At 45.8% G+C, this 10,332-nt stretch overlaps 1 protein-coding gene across 1 annotated transcript; it reads left to right on the top strand.

Moving 5' to 3' along the window:
* Window positions 1-248: 248 nt before the first annotated feature.
* LOC308221556 (acyl-CoA (8-3)-desaturase-like) lies at window positions 249-10,007 on the top strand (the record flags this gene model as incomplete). Its single annotated transcript, XM_080618683.1, has 12 exons — window positions 249-443; window positions 3,031-3,141; window positions 3,434-3,631; window positions 4,421-4,522; window positions 4,683-4,811; window positions 6,221-6,281; window positions 6,405-6,481; window positions 7,281-7,378; window positions 7,703-7,799; window positions 8,374-8,453; window positions 8,884-9,009; window positions 9,783-10,007. 12 exons carry the CDS (start codon window positions 249-251, stop codon window positions 9,832-9,834), a joined length of 1,326 nt encoding a protein of 441 aa, XP_080474809.1. The 3' UTR covers window positions 9,835-10,007.
* Between the last annotated feature and the right edge of the window lie 325 nt (window positions 10,008-10,332).

The following is a 10,332-nucleotide window of genomic DNA, read 5'->3' as shown; positions in this document are numbered from 1 at the left end:
GCGGCGCTGCCCCGGGGGCCTGGCCCCCGCCCCAGCCCACCCCAGCCAGGGGGGCGGGCACAAGGGGAGCAGGGCCCAATGGGAGCGGGCGAATCGAGGGGAGGCGGGGATTGAGGGCGTGGGGGGCCAATGGGAGGCGGGCCAGCGGGCCGGTGTTCAAGAGGAGGTTGGGAGGGAGCGCGGAGGGGGGACTCGGGTGGCGGTGGCGGGGCCGAATCGGGCCGAGCGGAGCCGAGCCCACCACAAGCATGGAGGAGCCCGCAGCGGCGCCGGCGTTGAGGCGCTTCACCTGGGAGGAGATCGGGGAGCGGAACGGCCGCGGGCAGGCTCCGCAGGAGCGATGGCTGGTGATCGAGAGGAAGGTGTACGACATCAGCCGCTTCTGCCGGAGGCACCCGGGGGGCTCCCGGGTCATCAGCCATTACGCCGGGCAGGACGCCACGGTGAGGGCCGGGGGCGGGCAGCGGCGCGACGTGTCCGTGCTCTGGCTGGTGCAGGGCATCCCGGGGAGGGAGGAGGAAGAGGAAGGGGCAGAAGTGCCTCCGCCGTGCTGCCGGCAGCGAGGGACACGCGTGGCGGAGGGTCGGGATCGAAATCCGGTGGTGGAGCCGGGCCAGCGGCTGGTCTGTGGCCACCAGGGCATGGTCCATAGTAGCCGCCCATAGCTCCGGTGTGCGGAGCTCCAGACCGAGCCGTTTCTGACTGGTTTTACACGATAACGTTGTTGAAGAGAGTAACTAAGCCATGCACGAATAAGGTGTCTGCAGCCTTCGGGGCGGGGGAAACCTAATAGTTTTTGCACACTTATAGTAAATAACAATACTGTGGTTTTATACACGTCCAGCCACAGGCCGGGGCAGAACAGAAACACCCGAGGTGTCGCTTACGGTGTCACTCCTGGTGACACTGTGGTGTGCAAGGATGGAGCTGTTGTTTGCAAGTGTACGAGCGTGTTCAGCCTCCCCTTAACTTGAAGAGCCCAGCGTAGTGTCTCCAAGAGACGGCACTAGTGCAAAATGTGACTGAAAGTCGTATTTCAGCCTTTAAAACAAATCATTCCTGTCTGAACACCAGTGAGTATCGCGAAGGGGAGGAAGTGGTGGAATTGGCAGTGCTGATTTGTCAGTGTATTTCCTTCCTTTGTCTGCTTATCTCTTTCGCCAAAGAACATGCATTTCTCCAACTGGAACCGCAGGCAGGTATGGGATGTGAAGCTACCTCTGCAGTGGTTTTGATGGGCTATGCTTCAGTCCAGTGTTGTCCCTGACAAGAAAGGATGTACCTTGAGTTGTAGTGCTTTCCTTTGCTGTGTATCATTTAAAGCCAAGGATAATAAGGGAATTTGAGCATATTTCATGAGGTCAGGATGGGCCACGGTGGCCAGCACACGGGACTGAATGAACACAGTTAGATGGTTGGATTGCAGCCAGCTGCATTCTTTAGGCGTTGTGGTCTGTGTCACTGCTGGGTGCAATTGAACTGCTGACCAGTGAGGAATCTGAGCCAAGTAAATTCCAAATTTTCCAATAGTTTTGTCTTGGAAATGAATAAAATCAGGTTTCTCAAAAAAAAAAAAAAAAAAAAAAAAAAAAAAAAAAAAGAAACAAAAAAGAGGAAAGTAAACTAAGCTCAAAGCACACTTTTACTTTGCTGAATGTCACTGGGGTGTTCTGATTTCTGGAAGGTGCAGTCAGGTCCCAAACCTCCCATTGGGAATGCACTGCCAGGTTTTTACAGCCTGCATGGAAAGGATTGGTCTAAACGTGTGGTACCATCCTCCTCTGATCTGCCCACATACTGCTCCCCAGTTTTTTTCACTCTTCCATTGAGAAAATGCAAATGTAGTTCCCCCTCTCCTCTTTCCCTCCTTTATTCACATAAGCCTGAGCAGAGAGGATGCTACATCTGAAATGCAACAGGGCTGACCCAGAGCTGGCAGCATCAGCCACTTTTTAACCTCTTTCTTGACCAGAAATCTTTTAAAAGGACAGTTCATTTTAGGATCATGCAGTGGTGACATAGTGATTAATACTGCTGAACAGTGCATGTTGCAGGAAGCTTGCAAACTGATGCACAGTGGGCAAATATTGCCTCAGGGAAGAAAAGCATCCATTAGGCTGAGAGAGATTGCAAAATATACACTAGATTGGACACTGGGAAAGGAATATGCAAAAGGGAGGTTTCAATAGGAAGTAGATGTCAAACTGCCATGTGTGCTCAGGGGATTTGTAATCTAAATGTAGTGATAGAATCTATAGTGATAACAATTACTAGTGAGTTTTCCTTCATCTGGCTGCCTGGTTGAGATTGACATCACATTTAAATGGTAAAAGTAACTGACTTCCCTAAGAGGATCTTTTGGGTGGTAAGGATGAGAATGGCCTTTTCATGGGACATTTCAGAAACGTGAAGGGAACCAGATGAGGAAGAGGACGCAGGTAGCAAGAAAGCAAATCTTTTCTAGGAAGATGTGGCAGAGTGGGCATTGAATATTGCCAAGGAAGTGTGTTTGGAACAACATGGGGCTTTTGAGAGGTTGGTGTGGGTCGCCATCACCTGTATGTGTCCTGCTTGTCCTGTTGTTTTTCCCCGTTCAGCTACCTGATCCAGTTTTTGTGCCAACATCTTGCCCACATCTCGCCCTTCTTCCTGGTCACACTTCCATTTCAGGATATGGGGCTTGAGGGAAACTAAGATGGAAACTAAAGACAAAGTAGAGGTAGAGGGATATGTTATGAGATGATACATCCTGAGGTTCAACAGGATATGAGATTTTCAGATTCAGAAGTAATAGGGTTGTGATCCTATGTTTCTTGGTGACCTGTACGTAACAGCACCCAGTTAAAAATGGTATCAGAGAATTCAGCTTTGTACGGTCATTTATGGTGTGAAGAAACAGTAAGGTTTGTGACTGTAAAACCTGGTTCAGCCAGCTCCATTAGTGGGGTTGCTTTCCGCTGAGTTCAGGATATCTTTGGTGCCACTGGAATGGTTGTTTTTCTTCACCGTTTTCCTCTATCTGTATTTCAGGATCCTTTCACAGCATTTCATCTTGACAAGGCACTAGTAAGGAAGTACATGCGCCCACTCTTGATTGGGGAACTGGCGCCAGATCAACCCAGCTTTGAGCCCAGCAAGAATGTAAGTAACTTAAAAACTTAGTATTTGGGTTGAAATGGTGCTATTTAACTTCTCTTTCTGGCAGCCAGAATTCCCTGTACATAAACCAATAGTATTTCCTGGATTCATGTGTTGGTATGAAGCTTCCTCTTTACTTTATGTTACTATTTGTAGTGTTAGTGAAGATTTGTCTTCAGGCTACCCTGAGCTTTTCCCTATTGCCACAATAGCTCTTTGAAGAGGGCAAACTGAGCTCCTCTTTAAGTTCCTGAGGCATTTTCAGGCCATCAGATGCTCTTGGGTCTCCCCACAGAAACAACTGGTAGAAGATTTCCGTGAACTCCGTGCGACTGTTGAGAAGATGGGGCTTCTCAAACCCAACCACATGTTTTTCATCCTGTATCTCTGCCACATCTTGGCATTGGATGTTGCAGCCTGGCTCACCATCTGGTATTTTGGAGCATCCACAGTGCCTTTCCTCTTCTCTGCAGTGCTTCTAGGCACTGTCCAGGTAAGCAGCTAGGCAAAAAGAAGCCCCAGAAGGAGCAAAAAACCAACCCTTTGAGACTTCAGTGCTCATTGGCATAAGCACAGGAGAAATCTTTGTGGACTTCCCAAAATCCTGCTTCTCCCTGAAGGGGCAAAATTACAGTGCTGCAAGATGCTTCTTCGTTAGAGCAGGCTTTACCCTGCTTTTTCCTTCCTGTAGTCCATCAAAGCCCTCCTTATTCCCAGCCTTCTTCATACAATGAAAGCCACGCTATGCTTCTGAGGTCCCTTGTGCCTAGAACTCCAAGGCACTGTGTCAGGGCCAAGCCACAGTGTTCCCATGGGAACTTAGTGTGAGTTAGAGGAGAAGGCAGAGCAGCTCTCAAAGCCCCAGCTATTTCTCCAGTGGCCAGCTGATCCCCTTGGAATTACAAGTACTGGGAGGAGACAGCAGCAAACTGTGTCTTAAAGGAGACTTTGTTGCTGATTTAAGTGCAGTTTTGTGAGAGAATAAACGCTGTTTCTGAGCTCCATGGCTTTTTATTTTGTTGTTTTTCCATGATATTTTCTGTTCCTCATGAAAACAACTATCTGGGACTAGAAGTCATTAGGCAAAGTTTGGACTGCACTGATATATAATAAAACAGAAGTGTTTGGATTGGGTCCTAGAAGTGGAAATGCTCTCGCTATCCAGGGGTATGTTGCAAGGAGCGTGGGAGCGGGAGAAGAGAAAGCCCTTTTCAGATGCAGAGCCTTCTGACTCTTCTTTTTCCTCAGCAGCACTGTTTGTTTTGTTGTTTTCGAATTCCAGGCCCAGGCTGGCTGGCTGCAGCATGATTTTGGACACCTTTCAGTCTTTAGCAAGTCCAGATGGAATCACTGGGTGCACAAGTTCGTGATCGGCCATCTGAAGGTGGGCATTCACTGCTGAGAGGGACTGTTAGAGCCTGGCCTGGGATGCTCTGTGGTCAAAACTAATCTCAGTATAAGAAGAAAGCAGATGTAAGTGGGGAGGGAGGACTAAAGGCAGAAGATACAACTTTACAGCACTCTCTTCTCACCCCTTCCTACAGGGAGCACCAGCCAGCTGGTGGAATCATCTCCACTTCCAACACCACGCTAAACCCAACTGCTTCCGAAAGGACCCTGATGTTAACATGCACCCCTTATTTTTTGCTTTGGGAAAAACACTCTCTGTAGAGGTGAGACCTGATGAAAACTAGGGATTGCAGGGTTACGATTCCAATTTGGAAAGCTGCAGAGAGCTTGGGGACTAGCAACCAGTTGGTTTGGTCTCTGTAATTGAGGTGCAGCTTGGCATTAATGGCCTTTGAAAAACAAGAAATTAAAAGATCCTGGTGCATCTCTAGCTTCTATAACATACTTAATGTTGCAGCTGGATTGGGTTTTTTTTGTCTTTTTCCCTAATACAACCTTGCTATGGGTTGAAGTCTTCCAAATTTATTCTGAAGGTTAAAAGAAATCATCACAACCGCGTCTGTAAAATGAGAAGTGCATCCAGAAAATGGTTGGAGTTGCCCTTCTCTTCCATGTGGTATTACTTTGCCTTCCACTAGTCCCTAACATCCCTTAATACTTCTTCAATACCTCTGAGATTTTTATACTGTTAGAAATAGAAGTTATTTTTGCTATGTTTTAAAATAAGAATGGAATATTTGTCATAATTACAAGTTCATACTTCTCTGATGAGGGACTTGCAGCTCTATGAAGATAAGATTGCAAATAGTTCTCTTTATCAAGATCAGCTTGACTAATTGTAGTGTTTTGGGAAACAAAGCAGTGGATGACAAGCAAGGACTAGTCTCAGTCTGACAGTGGGTGTCAGACTGGATCCCATGCGGAGTCTAGCTCTATTTCTGGTACAGCTCTGAAGTTAACTGAGTGACTTCAGTGTTTGCCAGTCCTTAAAAGAACTGGTTACATGAATTCATGGTGTCACCTGCCTTAAATGCTCTGATTTGCATTGAAATTAAGGGTGGGCTGCTGTTTGGAGTTGGTTTGGACACGTACAGGGATGCAGTGGAATTCCTCAAGGAAGTCAGTGACGTAATCTGGTATGTTTCTACAGTGAGCACTGAAAAAATTAGTAGTCTCAGAGGGAGAATAATGTATCCACCCCTGTTTCTGTGGACACAGTTTAATGTCTAGATGCTCATTTCTGTGCTTTGGAGGTTAATTGCAAGTAGGTGTGAGTTCTACACATGGTCATGGGTCATCTTTATTAATAATAGCATAATTCTTCGTCTTTTATGAAGCTTTATATTGGCAGCAAACTGTTCCCAGGGCCTCATGTGTTTTTCGATTTAAGCGTTGTTAGGCAACTGTGCCCTCTGTAGGGAAAGAGCTTCCAGTGCACGTTACTGTCTGTGGTGCAAGGGGCTACCCAGCCTCTTGTGCATCTGAGGCAGGGACAGAACATCGTCATAGAGTGAAGTGCCAGGGGATGATGAAGGCAGTGGCATGGTTTGATAGGACATCTCCTTTAAAGCCTAGGAAGTATTTAAGTGTGCATTGCTTCAAAAGCTTAGGTAGAAGCTTACACACAGAAGTCTTGAGCTGTCTTCACAGCCCAATTTGCTTATGTCAACAGCTTGGTGTACAAAAGAAGAAATTCATGCCTTATAACCACCAGCACAAGTACTTCTTCATCAGTGAGTAACCCTACCCTTTACACAGTTCTGTGGACAGCATTCACTCCACCCCTTCCATTTCCAGTCCGTTTCACTGGGATAAAAGGGCACAGTTAATGTCTGCAATCCATTTCTCCACTCTAGTTGGTCCCCCAGCTCTGGTGCCTCTCTATTTCCAGTGGTACGTGTTCTACTTTGTGGTGCAGCGGAAACAGTGGGTGGTAAGTGAGCTTCATGTTGCAAATGGTGCCTTCTCCTTGTTTTACAGATACATTTCAGTGCAAGAAATTGGCCGTTCTTTTTCTTTGTTTTCCCAAACCAATACAATAGAAACTTATGGGCAGAGAAAAAAGGGGAAAGTAGCGGAAATCAGGGATAGGGTGGAGGAGGATTCAGTGCAAAATGATCTATTAAAAATCAAGTAGCTTTCAGATAGCCTAAAACTGAATCCTCACAGTTCAGTGTGAAATGGAATAGGGGATGTGTAGTACACTTTCAGAGCTGTTAGGGAGATAGTTTGTTAGGGGGAAATGAGGACTTTGAGGAATAGCATGGGTTTTAGAGACTTCAGTAAAAAACGCAGGAAAAAGATGTCTCTTCTCTGAGATGCGGGGGTTAGAGACAAGGCATTTTGCCTGGGAGGTGGGATGCTCAGGAGAAAATGACCATGAAGGTAATAAGAAATTGCAAGGCATATGAAGAGGAACAAAAAAGGATGAGACCTCTTTAGTCTTTTAATTGTTGGGGTTTGGTTTTCTCACTCCTTGCATGCTCTTTAGATTCAGAGGAAAATACGATGCTTTAGAGCATGCCCTCTCTAGTATTTGCCCTGACCAGGATAATTCCTAAGCACAGGGATGCCTGGGGAGGGGGGTGGTGGCTGTGTGTCAGATTGCTTTGTGATGGGGTCAGGGGAGCGGGGGGAGAGAAATCTTATCAGGAGAAGATGTTATCGAAGGTTTTAAAGGGAACAAGTAAGTCTTCCTCTTAATGAAGTTTTATCTATTCCCTATGCTACAGGACCTGGCCTGGATGCTGACTTTCTACATCCGATTCTTTCTCACCTACTTTCCCTTGCTGGGGGTGAAGGGTATCCTGGGGCTTCATCTGTTAGTCAGGTATCATTCAACTTCTAATTCCTTCATTTTCTTTATCTGGTTTATATTGATCCTTTGTGTCAGCTTTTCTTCAGCTTCCTGCTTATTTCTGCTCATTGGCTCTATTCTGTCTCTTTATGCCTTTTAGCATAAAGAGGTTGTTGTCTGTCAAGCGTGTGTCTTTAGAAGGTGTGTGCAGGTCTCATCTGCTGATCAGATGTTTGGGATTCCTGGTGTTCATCTTGTCCAGGATTGAGTAGCTTGTATGTGTACAAGTGTTTATACTGACTTGGCACAGCATAGGTGTGAGATCAGTAGTGGTTTTGTGTGTGTTTGTATGCACAGGTTTATAGAGAGCAACTGGTTTGTCTGGATTACACAAATGAATCACATCCCGATGCACATCGATTATGATAAGAATGTGGACTGGTTCTCTACCCAGGTAAGACCTTCTTTCCAGAGACCTGTATCTTCAAAGGTGAGAGTTCATAGTTCTGGGTATGTAATGTCCAAGATTACAGAAGTGATGGGAACTGAGAGAGGAAAACATGAGCAGCTTGTCCTCACTGTGTGAAGTGAGTGATAAGTGCAAAGAAAGAAGGTGCAGAGGTAGAATGGAGGCTTCAAATGCTGAACACAGAAGCCTCAAGGAAAATAATTAGAGTTGCTATAATGCTCTTCAGATAGAGAGCATTCCATGTGTGAAGGATCCACATCTCTCTGTACTCTGTTTTATTATAGTTCTGAAGCCATTACATAGGGGTTTTTAAGTGAGAAGGGTGAAAGTCAGGGTTGTTATGGCTTATATCACTGAGGAAGTCAAGGCTGTTCTACCAGATTATGTCCTTAACTATGATATATCCTGTTGACTGGAGATAGCTTTTGGAGTTGCTGTATTCAGCCAGAAGGCATGTGATAATGAGGAACTTGTGGCTGTTTACCGTTTTTTGGCACATATAAGAGAAGGGACATTCCCAAAACAAGACTTAAATGTTAACTGTGTTTTTTCCTTTCAGCTCCAGGCAACCTGCAATGTTCATCAGTCCCTATTCAACGACTGGTTCAGCGGACATCTGAACTTCCAAATCGAGCACCAGTGAGTTGAAGCATGGGTTGGGGATGTGAGGGGATTTCAAGGAGTGCTAGTTCCACTACATCTGAAAAGGCTACTATAAGGGTCCTGTGTCTCTATCAGCTAATACAAGAACAAAAGGGAATGTGGGTAAATACTGTGCTCTTTATGCAGGGATGGAATGGGAACTCCAAGTGATGGGTCAGAGTATTTTTGGATCACCAGTTAGCACCAACACTACTTCAGATATGAGTAGCATGGCACAGGAGTGAGAAATACCGGCCTCCCAGATAGTACAGGTACTGCAGTGACATGAGAGGGATCACTGCAGAGCACTGGTGGCTGTGGGCCCAAGGGGAGGTTGAAACAATCCCAGGCTGAGGCACAGAAGAGGAACAGGAATTCTGTGGGGTGATGACGGATGCCATTGGATCACCATATTCTTTCCCCACAGCCTTTTTCCAACAATGCCTCGACACAACTACTGGAAGGTGGCTCCTCTGGTGAAGTCCCTGTGTGCCAAACATGGTATCGAATACAAGTGCAAGCCATTGCTCACCGCCTTTGCAGACATAGTATAGTATGTATCAACCCACTGCATTCCCTAGGGAAGGGTTCTCCAGTATTCCAGAGTGAATAAGTGAGGGACATGGGAAGAGGAGGGGCAGCCAGCTTGGATCACAGAAGTTCTGTGAAGAGCTGTGGACAGTATGACTATGAAAGGGCTGGAAAACTCTTCAGCCATGGTGCTGGTTCCAGTAGCAGCAGATGGAAGGTGTCAGTAGGAATGACCTAATGGAAAGCTTCTTTTCTTCAGTTCTGAAGAGTCAGAGGGTCAGTAGGATGCCAGGTCTGGCACCTCTGTCTCCAAGTATGCTCCAGGGTAAAGAGGGGTTTTCATAAAGATGAGTTTGAACTGTCATTCATTCATTCATTCATTCATTCTTTTTTATTCCTTTCTTCCCCTCTTTGCCCCCCAGATATTTCTTCTTTGAAAAGTCATGCACCTCTCTTCTACCATGCTTGCTGCTCTTAGTATCATTCTAATTGCTTCAGCCTTCCAGTCTTTGTTTGATGTAATCCCAATGCTTTAGTTCTTCATCTTTCCAAGGAGCTGTAGTCTACATTGGCTTGCTCTGAAGATCTCTGAGCAACCTGAAACTAGTTGAAAATGCTCATCACAGGAGCATTGGACTAAATGACCCTTAAAGGTCATTTCCAACCCAAATCATTCTATGATTCTGTGAACTACTTTGCTTAATCTGTAGGTGGGAATTCTTCCCGCAAGGCTCTGTCCTCTGGATGCTGTATCTCATTACCTGTTTCTAAGGAAATGTGGTTCTCTCTTGGCAGCTCTTTGAAAGATTCAGGGGAGCTCTGGCTTGATGCCTATCTACATAAATAAGAAGCAGTGTATCTGTGCAGAGGAAATCCCCTGCCCTGTTGCCTCCTGTGGTGGTCACCATGAAGATACTGAACTGAGGAGAAAGAACTGGCTAAGCCAGAGGTGGGGAGGTGGCACTGCTTAATTCCATTGATGAATGTGATTAATATGATTTTTTAAAATATGTGGTTTTAATTCTTCTTGTGCTTCTTTCGTTCCTTTTCTCTGGTGCTGAATTAGGGGGAGAAAGCTGAATGGAGGAGGTTATGTTCCACCAAGCTGGAGGCAGCTTTGGGACTGGGAACAGATTCCTTTTGGTTCGCTGGTACTTCATTTGCTGAGTGTATAGGAGGGATGTTTCTTATCTAACATAGGCTTTTGTGAGGTGGTTCTCATTATGAATGTAGTAGGAAAGTTGAGACATGATAAAATCAAAGAACATGGGAGTTGGTGAAGTGTGGAAGCCATAAGGAATTGTGTAGGTACACTATTTTCAAATACCTGGATGTAATTTAATGG

This window comes from Psittacula echo (genome assembly GCF_963264785.1).
Source record: "Psittacula echo genome assembly, chromosome: 5".
In the NCBI taxonomy this organism is placed as follows: domain Eukaryota; kingdom Metazoa; phylum Chordata; class Aves; order Psittaciformes; family Psittacidae; genus Psittacula; species Psittacula echo.
This window is presented reverse-complemented; position numbering and strand designations above follow the sequence as displayed.